Source organism: Mastigoproctus giganteus, chromosome 13 (assembly GCF_048544385.1).
Source record: "Mastigoproctus giganteus isolate SK-2022 chromosome 13, ASM4854438v1, whole genome shotgun sequence".
Lineage (NCBI taxonomy): Eukaryota > Metazoa > Arthropoda > Arachnida > Uropygi > Thelyphonidae > Mastigoproctus > Mastigoproctus giganteus.
Genome location: NC_143587.1, coordinates 21,058,817 through 21,076,033, shown reverse-complemented (window position 1 = coordinate 21,076,033; position 17,217 = coordinate 21,058,817). Strand labels below are relative to the sequence as shown.

The 17,217-nt window shown below is 40.4% G+C and overlaps 1 protein-coding gene across 1 annotated transcript in view; it reads left to right on the top strand.

Moving 5' to 3' along the window:
* Nucleotides 1–14,079, top strand: part of LOC150075844 (solute carrier family 15 member 1) — a 154,860-nt gene extending 140,781 nt beyond the window's left edge. Inside the window, exons 19-20 of the mRNA XM_090388171.1 lie at nt 12,085–12,192; nt 13,179–14,079. Of these exons, the coding sequence (XP_090244297.1) occupies nt 12,085–12,192; nt 13,179–13,358 (288 nt within the window). The 3' untranslated portion in view covers nt 13,359–14,079. The remainder of the gene's footprint in view (nt 1–12,084; nt 12,193–13,178) is intronic.
* Nucleotides 14,080–17,217: the final 3,138 nt, after the last annotated feature.

Below are 17,217 nucleotides of genomic sequence, written 5' to 3'. Positions count from 1 at the left end.
TTTCCCGAAGCTGCAGCAAGTGGGCGGAAAACACCGAAGAAACTGCAACCTGCTCCAAGTCGAACGAGAGAGTTATTTGTTATTTGGGTTTTTTTTAAGGAGCATTAGCAACTAAGGCCATATTGCTCCGGGGATACGCGGTGGTCAGTTATTTGAGTATTCCCTGACCTTTCCGCATCCTCCGTATTTGGTGGTGACGGACTCGAACCTCGATCTAATCAAGAAGCGTGTGCTACACACTGCTGCTCCTGCCTACCTGGCTACGGAGGCGCCGAACGAGAGAGGTACAGTAGTACGAAAAGTTCAGTCGCACGTTGTCAACCGTTTGTCGCATAATCAACGAAAATTTGCAACTGGAGGAAAAGCACAAGGCCCGCGTACACCACCTAGGAGCAAGGTACATTGCAGAGCGACAGGTCAATGTCCTAAAACTCTACAAAAAATATCTGGCAGCTGAAAGGTGGAAATTCGTACTAACATTGGACGAGGCGTGGGTATACCTCTCCGATTGCAACAAAATTCGGGCAATTTATAACCGTCCACAGGGTGACAAGGCCTTCCAACATGGAAGGTTTTGGCCGATGTTTTATGGTTGTAGCCGGTTTTTGTTATAACGGCAAATTTAAGCTGCGCAGATTCGCTAAAAACGTGAAAGTCAACTCAGTGTATTACCAGACTAAAGTTCTACAGCCGTTGTTTGAACGTGAAATACCCACATTGACGCTGAAAAGGTCTGGGTGCATCAGGATAAGGCGTCCAGCCACACGTCACGTTTCATCCGCGCTTTTTTGCGGAGAATGGAAGCGGCGACAGGTATTTGTTCGATCCCGTTTGAAGATATACCTGTTAAATCATCTGACGCCGAACCCATGGATTTTTGCGCATTCGGACTTTTGAAAAGAGCTCTCGGAAACCGCCGCCCCAGAACTGTTGAAGGTTTGTGGAAAGTCTGCTGGCAGGAATGGGACAAGATCGACTTGGCACTCTTGCAGCGCGCTTTACTTTAATGGAAATTGCGATGCCGCGCGATAGTCCATGAGCAGGGAAAACAAATAGAACACAACCGGTGGCGTTGGCATGGAATTTCCTAGTTTTAAAGGACAGTCAAAATCGTTATCAAAAGGCTGAATCAACCCCCTGTAGCCAGAGGCGGATTTAACGGCGGGCGCGCCCTGGGCCCCGACTTCTGAAGGGCCCACGAAAAACCCCAACAAATTAGTTGAACATATTAGTTCAAAACTTTGTGATTATTATTATGCTATTATTAATTATATTATATATATATTATATTCAAATTTTATTGGAAATAAAACATTAATAGTACATAATATTTTTTATTTATTAAAAAAAATGGTTAACGTGTATTTTTATTTTCCCTGTCTCTTTTTTTTAAGGGCCCAATATTTTCTTCTGCGCCCGGGGCCTCAACCGACCTTAATCCGCTCCTGCCTGTAGCCCTAATCTTAATCTTCACGTGGTATAAGAGTGGTCATTATAGAAATCTAGATTTCATAACTTTTTACTTAAACGATCATACATTCTTTACAGCATTACAGCTCTACAGCATTAGCCATAAATGTACCAATATTTTTATAAACACAGTTCTAAGAAACAGCTTAGTTCGATTCGTGAGGCAGTTACTGTTCACTTAGGAACTCATTATACATGTTGGTTTTATTTAGTTACACCAGATGGCGCCACAAACCCTCTTTTCACGATCGATACTGAACTTGGTCTTTCTTTCGAAACGTCCTCATTTTCTTCGCTTTTTTTTTTTGAGGCAGGTGGCCTTCCAACTCAGTGCGCCTGCTCGTCACCTCAGGTACCACGTGATTTGACACACCCCATTTAGGAACTTAGCTACCAGGTGGATTTGCACCGAGGAATACACGTCAAGGTTACTGTGAGAGGGAGGCTGGCTGAGGAGTGGACATTGTTTTCTTGCTTTTCGGCTGTGGGTGGAAAAGTGTTTTCCTTGGCTGCCTACGTCTGTCAGGTGCGCGAGCCTACTGCACGCGACCTCATTATGTCAGTTAAGAATATTTTAACGTATTAGCACTGCATAAGAGCGTTGTTCTCTCACCCATCTCATCGTGTGGTACTTAGAATTATCATAACATGAACACCTGGGGTTTCATTTTCAGAAAGCAGATAAATTTAGGTGGCGCTTACGTAGCACGATTGGAAATTTCGATAATATAACGCCTCAATGATTCCCAAACTTTTATCACTCGACGTGCCTTTGGAGTAACAACCCTATATTCGCGGTATTACTAAAGACTGATTGTCATTGAATGGAGATTTGCTTAATTTTTTGGTACTTCTTTAAGGACTTTACGACATTCTAAAATGGAGCTTAACTGCTGGTAGCTCTGTGATAACTAAAACCAGACTCCTGAGCTTAGTTCGATTTAATAATGTTATTGAAATAATTTATAACCCTTGAAGGGTTATGGATTCTACAAAATAGATTTCAGAGTAAATAGGCAACGGCACAACCAGTTACAAACCAAAATAAAGACTGCGGTGTGTTTGATTGCTTCCGTAAATTTGTAGAAATAAATTTATAATCAGTGAACATCGCAATGTATAGAAGAGATTCACCGATTGTTCTCAAAACTGTCATACAACGTTTCTTCACTTCAACCAGATTTTAAGATTTGGGAAATATATATATACTGTATATATATATTCACTGGGAGCCATATTCCATGAGTAGGGGCGCATAGTGGTTGGAGTGCCTCACATGGAAAGTGCCTCCGAACAGTATCGTGTTGTGTACTGTTTTTCGTTTCATTATTTGATCCAGTGGTGCGTTTTACCTTCATGGGGCCCAAGGCAAAATGGAATCTTTAGATGGGGACTCCAAATTCCATTCCAAGGCAGTCTTTGTTTTTTCAATTGACTCAACTATTTAAGGAAGAACTAAATATAAAATTTCATCAAAATCGATAAAACCATTTTCGAAAAAAACTTCATTTACTAATTAAACTTCAAGTAAAGGCCATTGAGCTTGGCAGGTAGAATGTTCAGTTTCCGATTTAAAAAAATCACTTAAAAATATTAGTAAAAAACAGCAATGAGTTTTGAAACAGTGATTTTGGGGCCTCCTCTGAACTGAGGCCTAGGCAGCTGTCTTTTTTGCCTATAGGATAAGGCGCCACTGATTTGACCATACGGGACAAATTCCTAATTGAATAATGCCTTGTCAGTTAAAAATTGCGATAATCATGATCTTCATTATTGATAGAAATTGCCTTGCTTTTTAAGCCTTGGGGAAGACGTAGTTCTCCGTTGAGGGAACGAGGTCTTTGTTTCATGATCACATCCCATGATTCGTCACTAGTATGGATGGAAGAAACAAAGTGTTGGTTATCAGCACTTTGACGAAGATCCTGACGAGAACTCATTGCTGCATATGATCATCAGTGAGGGTGTGAGGCACAAACTTGGCTGAAACACATCGCATTCACAAATCTTCGGTTAGAATTAATTGACAGATTTCACTAGCCTTTGCAGATAGTTAAACGTCGATTGATCAGATCATGATCACGAGCGATTGAATCATGACTGAACTCCAGAGCGAGGTTCACCTTCGACAGACAAGCGATGCCCTTTAAGCTTTGTGGACTATTGCACGTCTTCGAACGACATCTTTTCCAAAGGCTGTTTTTAACATTGTTTCGTGTATTTCATTGAGTAGTCCATCTCTGCTTCAGTTTTCCCTAATTTTACACAAAATTTGATACGCTCATTCTAATGTGCAGCGAAACATAAAACACCTCTTTAACCCGCGCTAATTCTGACTCACCAAATGAACGGGTGATCATGTGCTACTATATCTAGAATTACCGAGCCTATTTCGACAAGTCGCTACGACGACGCCACCCACAGTTTCGATCCGAATTCTGTTTCCTGGTCAGTCACCAAACTTTTTGATCACAACTGTTACACATCACTGTAGGCTGAAGAGCAGAATATTGACTGACGCTATCGTTTTAATTCTGCTCGAGAAGTTTGGAGATTTTATGGAATCCAAAATTAACCTATTCTGTGAAGTGTTTTTCCTGCTGGGTGTTGGTCCTGCGCTTATTCCAGTTCTGTCAGTTGTCTGTATAGTCAACTCATTAAGAATGCCTTTGAGATTTTCTCTCACTATATGTTTCAACTATCAGCATGCTGTGGGGATTATTAATGGTGATTTAACTGATTTTGGATGGATAGTCGCTAGTCGCGTAGATTGAGTACTCCATCTCAGGCTATGTTGGAAGCTTTCTTCCCCTCCCGGAAACTTGGATTTTTCGTCCAGCAAACAAACCGGCCGAAGAATATGCACAAGGCAGACACAACATATTGACGCCTCATAACTTTAGTTACTTTGGCTTTTGATATACATCCAACCTAATCAACAGATATGCATCGTTCTCCAAATGAGTTCTCCAGAATTGTATGCAGTATTCAGAAGTAGCTTGACCATTGCCTTGTATAACGGGATAATCGCCTGCCTGTCCCTGCTGGCAAAATTCCTGTATATCATTGGCAAAACCCCATAAGCTATCCTAAAAGCCCATCTGCGCAGCTCAGAGAGCTTTGTCGGATTTCTTCAAAAGGGTGAAGAATGTTTATATACTGTTTTTTCTTGACTCTTCTATTCGACGTCAGCAGAAACATCACATCAAAACATTATGAAATCTTTATGAACTTCAATAAAATGTGTCCAGTGGTTTTCCGACAGGAAAAGAATTACATTTTGACCTATCGTTCGCCAAAAGGTGCAAAGAATTTTTCGGCGAATGATAGGCCTATATTGGTAAGAAACCCTTTGAAAAGATTCATCTCTTTCATAAATAGCGAAGAAATCAGTTGTTTTAGGGTTAATTGTTAAGAATGTTCCATTTTTTTTTTTTTTTTTTTGTTAGTTGGCGCATCGGCTTCTGTGGCCATAATGCACCTCCCAAAGTTTTTGCATTTTCTACTCTGATTCGAACCCGCGACCTATGGGTTCGCCAGGTTGGCACTTTACCCACCTGGCTAGCCCGGTCGGAATTCCATTGGTTACTTTCTCATACTCATAGTAAATATTCCTCTCCATATTTGCGTGAACCCGAGCAACCTTTTCTCAATCTTTCGCTGTCCAGGTTGGTGTTTCTGAGCCAACTGTAACCTACCTTCATTTTTTTTTTTTTTTTTTTTTTTGTTTACAGGAATAAAACCCGGTTCGGTTGTGGCCTGCGATACCCAATCCGTGACCAGTTGTGCATTCTGAAAATACCTCATTGATTACCACTGTTGTACTGGATTGTTGTTTGACTGACTGTAGCCTTGTTTGTACGTACTGCCGACGAAGACTGAAAAGCCTTATGTAATATATTACACAAGTCTCTTCAGCCTTCGTTGGCTTCTGACATCAATGAGCTGATTCCGACCACATCGATCGCCATTGGCTGTATATTATTTGTTTATTGGACCAATCTGGAAAAACCGAGACACAGTTGTACTTCAAAACTTCCCAGGACGGTTGCAGTTTTAGTCGGTCTCAGGCGAGGGTAGCAGGGTTTTTTCTTCCGGACTCGCAATTTTTTCGTTCAGCAAACAGAAAATCGACCTCAGAACACAAGCAATTTGCAGTCAATATAATCGGAGCAATATGGCCTCAGTCGCTGATGCTCCTAAAAACCCAACAACAACACTGTCCTTCCCACACTGGACAAAAAAAAAACAAAGTTCGAATCCCATCACTTAACTGAGGAATTTTTATGGACCTTTTTTCAAAACGCGGCTGAGTTAGCTGATCTCAGACAAGAGTAACGTGTTTTTTACTGGTTATTTTGTCCAACAAACAACAAATGGACCCCAGAACGTGCAATTCACAGATTTAATATGTATGTCATAATATGGTCTGAGTTACTGATGCCGTTAAAACCCAAAAACAATAACCTCCCATACTGGGTGGAAAAGGTCCCGGTTCGAATCTGTCAATGACGCGAGGAACTATTGTGGGCTTTTGTCACTCCTTGGCTGACCTAATTGGTCTCAGGCGTGGATTTATCCCTTATAAACTCGAGTTTTTCATCCAGAAGAACATGCAAAATTGATCAGAGAATACACGCAATTGATGGATCCACAGAGGTCTATAAATTATTCACCTGGTTATGGAGCTCTATTAAAATTTTATTGTAATAGGTATTGTAACACAGTTTACTGCACTTAACAAAGCAACTCAAAGAATTTCTTATCATCTCACTTTAGTAAACCTCCACGTAGGCACCTTTGGTAGCACGTAGAATGTCAGAATGGTGGCCTATTGCATGCCAAGCGTTTTGAAGCATCTCTTAAGAAATGGAAGTTACTGCCTATTCAATCCGGTCTTTTAACTCTGTGACGTTGTTAGTTTATTTTATTTATTTATTTATTTTATTTTATTTTATTTATTTATTTTTTTTTTTTTTTGCCTACACCTTGTTTTTTAGCCCCCTACGTAGCCTCCACAAAGAAATCCATAGGAAATTTTTACATGTAATTTATTTTTATAATTTTCAGGTTAGTTGCACAGATTAATACTAATATGTAGGTTGGTTGGTTTTTGTAAGGTTTTAGACACATCATCAACTTAGGCATATTGCGCCTTATAATAATACAGTATGTGTGTAAATCGCGTGTTCTGTGGTCCATTTGCTGTTTGCTTGACGAAAATCCTGAGAACGACTAACTCAGTCACGTTGTGAAAAAGGTCCATAAAAATTCCTCACGTCATCGACGGGATTGGAACTGAGGTCTTTTTCACCCAGTGTAGGGAGGACAGCAATTATACCAATAATGATATTCACGAGGGAAATCCATGGGTGTGATATCTGAGGAAGAGGAGGCCATCGAAAGGGCCGATTCTTCTTTTAGGAAATTTTTTATTGAGAAAATCGCGCACTTCAAGCTGCAGTGTGGTGGAGCCCCATCTTACTAATAGAACACATATGTGTGTTGTTGTTTACAGGGTTTAGGAGCATCAGCGACTAAGGCCATATTTGTTCCGTATATACTTGTCTGTAAAGTGCATGTGTTCTGAAGTCGATTTTCTGTTTGCTGGACAAAGCAAAAAATCTGAGTTTGTGGGAGGAAAAAACCATGTTGCCCACGCCTGAGACCGACTAATTCAACCATGGAATGAAAAAAGAAGCCCATAACGGAATTCGAACCCGGTCCTTTTCCAGCTAGTGTGGGGAGAACGACGACCATAACCACTGTGCGAACCCACTAGACTGAAATGATTTATTTCCCTTCTAGGAAAATAGGGTTTTTTTTCGTCTAACAAACAGAAAATCGACCGCAGAACGCAAACATTTTACAGACGTATATACGGAGCAATATGGTAAAACCGTACTACAACAACAGCAAGAACAAGAGAAACAAAGCGGTAATGGAGTTAGTCGATCTTGGCCGATATATGTTTTTCATCCGACAAAATGAGTAGGCCAAGAGTGGAATAAATCCAACGTTCCTACTCCTCAAGTTGTCTGCGCGGGTAGCACAGTGGTATCATCATCGTCCTCCCCACACCGGGCGGAAAAGGCCCGGGTTCGAATCCCGTCGACGACGCGATGAACTTTAGTGGGCTTTTTTCACTCCGTGGCTGAGTTAGTCGGTCTCAGGCGTAAATAGGAGGGGGACTCCTATGAAGTAATCCTTCAGGTTAGTGTTGCTCGATGAGGTCTATTAAGCCCCCTTCTTCTTTCCGAGTAATTGTCAGTCTCTCCACGGCTGATTTTGGGTGGTGTTGGCGGCTCTTGGTCATCATTGTCCTTGGCTTTCTCATGATATCCTCCAGCTCGGTGTTAGTCCAATCTATCACTCCGAAGGAGTGTTAGCACTGGGACTGCATAGGTGTTTATGGCTTTTAACTGTTTTCCCTCCGTTCAGCTTTGCTTTCAGCAGGCTTTTGAGTCTCTCTTCGGTCGGGCAGGTTTTAATTTCCTTGTGCTGTAACTGCTGAGTGCATCATCCTCAAGTATTTTTAGGCCTCATCCTGTGCCATGGCTTCGATCTCTTTAGCAGTCTACAGCTGGTAGTTTCGTTTGACTAATTTTCCCTGATGTAATCCGTAGGTCTAGACCAAATTCCATCCTAATATCATTGCTGAATTCTTCGGTGATCCGGAGTAGTTGCTGGAGATGCTTCTCGGTTATAATTATTATTATTTCTTGCCGTCTTCAGAAACATCGTCTGGATCCAATACTACAGTTTCTGCATTCGGGGATCATTCATTGTATTCCAAATAATGTTTGGAATGTTTTGGCTTTTCTTTTTTTAGGAGCATTAGCAACTTAGGCCATATTGTTCCGGGGTATGCGGTGGTCATTTCTTGACCTTTCCGCATCCTCCGTATTTGGTGGTCACGGGCTCGAACCCCGGTCTAATCAAGAAGCGTGTGCTACGCAGTGCTGCTCCTGCCCACCTGGCTACGAAGGCGCCCTCCAATTAATGTACTTCCATTTTGAAGACCCGTGTAATTATCGTCTTGGCAAAAGAAGATTGAGTTCTTCTAGTGTAATCTTCGGACATCTTGTTTAATGGTAAAATTAACAAATTTGTAAATAAAAGACATAATTGATCATCCATTTGGTGGAATTCCATCTGAAATTTTTGATATATTAATGGCAATTTTTTTTTTTTTTTTTTCTGATAAGCGAAGGCGACGACAGTGCAAGGTTGTAATTGCGTTATCACCATTAAATCACGTAATTCAGTACTACGGATAACCTGTCACCGCGTGGCTATTTCTGGGGCATTAATAGGTCCCGCCTGTTGTCGGAATCTGTGGTGACCTCGATATAAGTCCTTTATCCTTTTTTTTATTTTATGGGGGAAATCAAATGTAAATTACTTAAGTAAAGTTTGCTCTGCTTACGATGTTTTTCCTTCTCTCTTTCCGATTTGCTCCCGCCTCTTCCTGTAAGGTTAAAATAACCCCACAGGAGGGAGGATCGGGCGTAGGCGTTCTTCATTATGTCACATTGACGAGAGATGAGAGGTGAAGATAGCCGAAAGGAAATAATTATGATTTACAACTACTCTGACCTTGCAAACTGCTGATAGAATTGGCAAGTGTAGGACGCATGGACAGGTTTTTGGCAGTATTAACTTGTTGGAGAAGTGCCCATGTTTGTGTATTAGCAAGTTTATCTTTATGCTACAACACGGAACCATAGTTATGGACACGCATCAAATGTGTTCTGAGCGATAAGTCCCCCACTGCGATCTGGGCCATGAAAAGTTCGCTGATTGGGCTATTCTTATTAGCCAGTAATTAATTTTAATGGCTCGGTTTATTAAAAGCCATTAAATTTTTTTTAATAAACAGTTTGACCTTTATTTCAAAATGTAGCTTTTAGTGGTTGACTTCGATGTATTAAAAAGTTGATAAAAAAAAGATTTTTTTAGTAATGTGCAAAAACCTCTTTGCAACAATAAATCTTCATAATAACAAAAGCAGCTGTGAATAGATAATTTAAGTGCTCAGCCTACTTTGACTGATATTTTAATATTTTAGTAAATTCGTCTCTTTTGGCACACTAAAGAAATATGAGTACTTTTCTTTTAAGTTAAAATCTAATTCACTGCATATCAGAGGTGAAACTAAATTTTGGGCTCCTCCGCGAGAGTTCAGAACGGCCTCCAAGTGATCATGACCATGTCAAAACAGCTCCACCCCGCTATACCGGTCCTGATGGTATGGTACATTTGAGAAAAAATCCACATTTTTTTTATCATGGAGAGGCTACGTGGGACTGACTGCTCCTGGTCTTTTTGACTTCTAGTCTAATGTCACGTAGACCTGTTTTTGTAGATTGACTGTTATTGCAACTTTCATCTTAGACTAGTGGGCAAAATATGTACCATCCACTAGTACTTCACCCTCCAGGGCAGCACTATGGTTATAATCACCTTCCTTACACACTTGGTGGAAATGCCTTGTTGTACGGTTTTAGGAGCATCAGCGACTAAGGCCATATTGCTCCATATATACTGTTTGTAAATTGAGTATGTTCTGTGGTCGATTTTCTGTTTGCTGGAAGAAAAACCCGATTTTCCGGCAGAAAAAACATGCTATTCTCACTTGAGATTGAATAACTCAGCCACGTTGTCAAAAAGACCTATAAAAATTCCTCATGTCATCGACGGGACTCGAACTCAGGTCTTTTTCACCTGGTGTGGGGAGGACGACGATTTTACCCACGAGGGCTGGAAATGACATGATCCCGTCGATAACCCATAGAATTCTTATGGGCATTTTGCAAAACTTGACTGAGTTAGTTGGTCTTAGGCGAGGGTTACATCTTTTCTTCTCGCAGATACTCTGGTTTAGCATACAAATTAGTATGCATTTTTCATCATGCTAATTTGATCTCAGACGTAGTGTGATCCAGTAGCGTAGCTACCCTTTTTAGGGCCTGGAGGCAAAGAACATGTTCGGGCCCCTACTTAATTAATGAAAATCGCAAAAAACAGGAGACAGCCAAAGACGCCAGGCCTATAACGGGCCCGGGCCCGGAGGCAATTGCCTTGCCTGCCTACATGAAATTTACGCCACTGTGATCAATATAACAGAGCCGCCCAAAACCCCCAAAGCAAGCATAGGAAAGAAGAATCATGAATCGAAGGATTTCATCTCTATATTTGCGCTGTCAGAATCCCGTACCTAATGATAACGTATAAGTCTGTACAACACAGAAACTAGTGCTATCTCCACACCATAATCCGCCTCCATCGAACTGGCTGTGTTCCTGTAGGTACACAGAGTTGTTTCGAATCTATCTTTCATGCTACATTTGGACCAGTCGAAAATGTGACTGCAACCATGTGGCTCCAATACCTGGATCCATCATCAGGACCCTTTACCAATGAGTACAGTACCTGTACCCATCTGTGCTCTTCACAGATGGGTACAGGTACTGTACTCATTGGTAAAGTACCTGTATCCATCTGTGAAGAGCACATAGCACTATTCCTTGTCAGTCCAGTTGCGACGTTCGAGAGTCCATCATTTGTTTCTACGATGTCTGAACTCAATGGAAGACATTGAGTTCAGACTACTGTGTAGGTCTCGTAATAAAGTCCATGTTTGTGCTAACGATTGTCGCTGCGGTAGCACAGTGGTACCTTCACCGTCGTCCCCACACTACAAAAGGCCGGGTTGGGATCCCGTCGATGACGCGAGGAACTTGAATGGGCTTTTTTCACTCTGTGGCTGAGTTAGTCGGTCTCAGGCGTAGATAGCAAGATTTTTCTCCCCCAAAACTGGGTTTTTTTTCCTTCCAAAAAAAATAGGCAAATCGACCAGAGAACACACTCAACTTACAGACACGTTACATAAATGGGTATATAGAGGAAATTCTGGATGACTCCAATAAAATAATTTGAAATTTTTGAATTTTGTGTTAATGATTTCAGATGGTTTGGACTAACATCCGTGCCGCTGGCTGGCCCACGTGGTTAGCACAGTTGGTAGAAACGCCATCCTCCCTGCATATGGTGTAAAAGACCTGAGTTTGGGTCCCGTAGATGACGTGAGTAATTTTTATGGGCCTTTTTCACAACGTGGTTGAGTTAATCGATCTCAGGCGATGGTGCAGGGTTTATTCTCCCGGAAATTCGGAGTTTTCCTTCCAGAAAAATAGAAAATCTACCACAGAACACACAATTTACAGACAATATACACGTAGCAATATGGCATTATTCGCCGATGCTCCTAAGACCGTACAATAACAACAACCACCACCGTGTCTCTGCTTTAGAGTGTGCCTACAGCTGGATAGCATTTAAGAGTCGAATCAAACATGTGGTAAACATCATATACTGATTGTCTTTATTTGTCCACCGTGGTGCGTTTTCGAACTAAAAATTTTCTCTTGTAATTTTTTTTTTCTGGTGCCTCTGAAATATGTAGGCTCCAAACTTGAATATAACTTGCCTGTTATTTTGTTCGAAAATGGCTTTTAAATAAATTATCAAAGTTTTTGTTAGTTTTGGCTTTTCTGTTTTTGCCTACTTCTGCTGATTGGAAATCTAACCGAAGTGTAAATTTATTTGTAGTCTCCCAAGAGCATGAAGTCTGTCCTGCAGGCGGCTTGGTTGCTGACAGTGGCCGTGGGCAATCTGATAGTTGTACTTGCTGCTGAGTTGAGTTTGTTTGATAAACAGGTAAGTGTATATAGAAAAGATTAAAAAAAAAAGCAAATCTTAATCATCAAGGATTCTGTGATATATCAGAGAACAGGATCAGCTGTACTTTCAGATCATTTCATTGATAAAAATTTACTTCGTGATTTTTGCCATTTAAACGCATGAGTAACTACGTAATTGCTATGCCGGGTAAAATTATAGGGAAGTGTACTTGAAATGAAAGAAGGAAAGTTGAGTTTTATACTTTTTGACTTGTTTTTCTCTCTTGAAACGTATTCGAAAGAGTATAAATAGCCCCAAACTAAGTGGAAGCTGTTGGAAGGAAGTGGATTACAAATTGTATGTTTCATTTGTCACAATATTCCATCTTCCCCCGAAAATGCCCGCAGCAAAATTCCAATCCCACCTACCAGTTGCTATTTTTGAGTGGCGGCCCGGCTACCTGTTCTTCCGTTTATCGACGTAACCTTAAACCCTGTTTCTCCCGTCTTTCTCTTGGCCGATGTATTCGGAACTTAATGAGAAGCTGGAACCAGTGGACCGCCAGTTAATTGCATTCTGAGTTTCGGGGGAAAACTGAATTGCTATAGTTTGAGTTTTGCCCGCCTGTTGGTGTGTCACGATGCTTTGACCCTATTGTCGGTAGGCGGAGGTTAGAAGGAATGGGGGCGTAGGGTGGACGCTTAGAAGATTTAGCAGCAAAGCTAATTTTCCCATTGATACCACCACTGACAGAGAAAGAATTAGGGGAAGCTATTGTGGGACACTGTTTTGTTGTTCCTAGAATGGAGTTGGCGTTGTGTCTACTCCCCCTTTAAAGATGTCTTTGCGATATAAGTAGGGGTTATCTGTAGAGTGGAGATAGTTATGGATGACGGGAACTATCAGTCAACGTGTATGCTGGAAATGTTTAGATGAAGTTAGTTTGCAACTTGGATTTAGAATTTTCTCTTTTTATTCTGCTTTCTATGAATTCACCTAATATTGGTTTTATTGTATTTCAGTCTTCCGAGTTTTTCATGTTTGCCAGTTTGATGGGCTTGGACATGATCATCTTCACAATCATGGCATTCTTCTATACGTACGTAACCATCGATGAAGGTTCTTCTCTGGAAAGCTCCCCTCAAATGACCAACGAAAAGGGACTCACCAATCCTGCCTTTAAGGAAGATACCAAGTTGTGATGTCCGGAAGAATTTGATTTATGTGGGATGTGCCAAGATGTTTCTGTATGCAATGAGCCACGTACCCAACTTTCAAGAAAGCTTGCAGCCGAAAACGTGAGCCTTTGGAGTGATCCTGATGATGTATCATAACATTTCATCTTTTTCGTGCGCATGCGCAAACACGCTGTTTTTGTATATAATGAACGCTTACCCATGACGTCACGTGTTGGCTTATTCTCTGTTTTTTGTACAGCATTCAGAGACGCGAGAAAAGGATTTGGTTTTGTAAATCAGGTGTTCAAGCTATTGTTCCACGATGATAATTACTGCCACGTACAATGGCATATTAATTAAGTTTTTATTTATTCTTAAAGTAAAGTCTATCATCTTCAGTAATGTAGTTGATTTTGAACCAGGATGCTGGATACGTCGAGTAGGATTTAGAAATTTTCTTTGGGACTATTAGATCATGTGATCAATACCGTCCACCTCATGTCATAAATTGTAGATGTACAGTTTTAAAAATGGTTGGTGTATTTTGAAAGAGCCCAAAAATCAATCCGAGTGATATTGTGTGTATGACTGTACACATTTATATTTAAACTTACTCTGAACAAAAATAAAAGAAAGGGGGGGATTTATTCCGGAAATACTTAAATGCCATTTTAAATTTCCCGGTGAAAGATATATTTTTGATAATTATTTCTGTGATATTTTACGGGTTCCTCTTTACCCGTTTAAATTATATTTATTTAGACAATTGTCGTTTGAATTGAGTAAGTTATAAATAAACAAAAATATCCACCGGATTTTTGTTGTTGTTGAGAAAAAAAAAAAACTGTAAATAATTAGTTTTCGTCAGTGTTGTTTTTCGTCAGTTTTCGCCATTTTAACATTTTTTCTCTCAAAAAAATGAAATAAAATAATTTGTTGATGTCAATTAAACATTCCTGTTGGTAGTATGTGATTTTCAGATTTTATTAAAAAATGTGAAATATTTTTGAAGGAGAACTCAATTGTGTTTTGTTAATCTGTTTTACCTCTGAAATTATGTTGATTTTCATTATGCATGAAAATTATGTAAATGAAAATTGTATTAAATAAAATCGTCGTTCAAACTTGTTGGTGTTAATTATTAGTAACCATGGCAAACCCGAGTAAAGTGTATAATATAGAAAACCTTAAAGCACGATTTATACCTTTGCCTAAATTAAAATTTTCTTCCTTAGAGTTATTTATCGTCTGCTTTCAGCAGACGACAAACTTGAAAGCAGACGACAAACTTGAAAGCAAACGACAAAACTGAAAGCAGTCGACAAACCTAAAAGCAGTCGACAAGAGCCCTAAAATCAGACGAAAAAAAGCGCTGAACCTAAAATCAGATGACAAGACCAACTACAAATTGTCTATTCGAAGCACGTGTAAAATCTAGACAGCAATTAATCTTAATGTTTAAAAAATAAGAAATAAATAAGATAAGACAGTGTATGGTTGGAAAGTTAAACTCCTATCCCGTGTTCGGAATTATAATATACACATATGCTAGTTTTAAAGTCGATTTTAATGCGTACTCAGCTTTCTTTTCTGTAGAATCATTTCTATATAGACTGAAAAGAAAGAAAGTCCAAACGGTGAAGCCAAAGGGACGAAAAGACTTCTTTTTCATTCCCCCGTCTGAACATCCGCGTTCACCTAATTCTTGGGGTTAGGAGGAGAGGGGGGAGACTGAAGGACAAGTGGGTCTGAAAAATTACCCTGACGGTAAACAGAAACTGACCAACTCTTTTTACCATTTATCCCTACTTAATAAACTATTGGTGGGGAAAAGGGGGAAGTTGAAGAAGGACGGTCAGCGGATGACAGCAACGAAGATATTAGTAAGGGCATAACCCCTTTTTTGGGATCACAGAAATGAAAGAGACGGCGCCGTTTGGGATCTTCAATTCGTTTAACCAACTCACCTCTATTAACCTTTGGCATACCACAGCTGTATACGAGTGGGGGAGGATCCGTAATGCGTTTGACTCCCGCCGTGTTCTGTACGGTTTCCACCTCCAATAAATCGTCAGTGTAATGCCGAGTGGACTGGCACTCTAAGAAGAAGGAGGGGGAACAGCATGCATGGCCTGTTTCTGCCTTCTTTATTTTGGCGATTCGAAAGGATAAACCATTGTAGGTGGCGTTTTGATAAAAATTATTGCTAAGGGTTCTTAAACAAAAAAATCTTTGAATGATGAATATTTTTCCCTCCTTAATTGTCAAGGATATGTGTCCCTAATCACCCTTGGGCTATCAGCATAGATCATCTAGCTAATAACGTATTTTATTTGTCCGTCAGGATGAACTTCGATCAGTTACAGTAAGAATTATTGGTGAAAATTAAACTGCCGTGTGACCAATGAAACGAAGAATCCCTCCCTTTTTCTTCTCCATCACAGTTTGGACAGCCCCAATTACTCGATGTTGCATCATTTTGGACCTTGCTCCTATTACAGCAAGTCAAGGAATCTAAATGGTGTAAGAATTCCCCTTCTTTCGACCCCTCTTGCCTTTGGGAAAAGGACATCAAAGGACCAGACCTGCTGACATCGCTGTGGGGTACTCTTTCTCCGATGGCACATCAAGAGGTGGTTTAAATCGTATGAAGTGTTAATGACCGAAGTTAGCTTGTTTATTTCTTCATCTCGGGCAGGTGTATGGTTGTAGAAATAGTTCAAGGAGAAGCATGAATGCATGTGACACAATAATAAAGAAAAAATCGTCCCTCGAGGTGTGCTCGTGCCCCTTGTATAATATCCTTAAGTGTTCATTGTTACTCGACCGCATGCATCTGTAATGCCTGAGAACAGGTTTAGAAATTTGTAATCAGAGTGTCTATCGATTCATTGATGTTGCGTGATTGTATCTGTCCCTCGTTGTAGCTAGATTTCTTAGAAGTGGATACTACTGCTTTTTGTTTTGCAGAGGGAGGGAGGGGACCTTGGCATGTAGTTTACAGGCCTTGTGAACCAGCCTCTGGTAAAACTGTCGCACATCACATTTTAACCTGTTTCGTTGGTAATTAGAAAAAGCTGTACACCAGAGGGCAGCGTATGTCTTTTTCGAAATGAATCGGATTTGATATTGTTTTCTTTCAGCATGATTTATTGTTTGCACACCATGCAAACAGCCATATCTCCACAGCTGGAATCGTAATGTACAGACTTATAGGTAAAGTAAGCACTTACAGACCGTTACAAAGATCGTTGTCATAATCTTATAATTTATGTCCACAGGTAGAAGAGTTCAGTGATGACCAACAAACGAGTCTTTATATTAGTTGCAGCTAGCTTATTGTAATACACTGAGTGGCCGTTTTATTAGGTACACCTGACATCGTTGTGGAAACTAGACTTCTGTAAAGGTGGACCTATTTGTTATTAAGTAATAACAAGTAGGTCCATCTTCACAGAACAGTCTTAGGTTCATCGTGGCACGCATTCAACAATGTGTCAAAAGCGTGCCAAAAGAATTCTGGTCCATGGTGACTCCATTACATCCCACTTGAAAATTGGATGATTGTGAATTTCTGCTTCGAACTCAATTAGAATTGAGTTCTGGTGAAAGGAGAGGCCACTGCAGTAGCCTGAATTCACTCTCATGTTGCTGGAACCACTTCTGTACAATTCTGGCCTTGTGGTGTGGGCTCGTTATCCTGTTTGAAGGGGCCCATTCGCAGGTTGGTACACTGCAGCCGTGGATAGATTCATTTGGTCGGAAACAATTTGCAGGTAGTCTGCAGCATCTAAATGTTTCATTGGTTCGAGGGACTAAATGTGTGCTACCAGACAGAATTGTTGAGACCTAGCAGAATATATCCAAAGATTAATGGTTATTG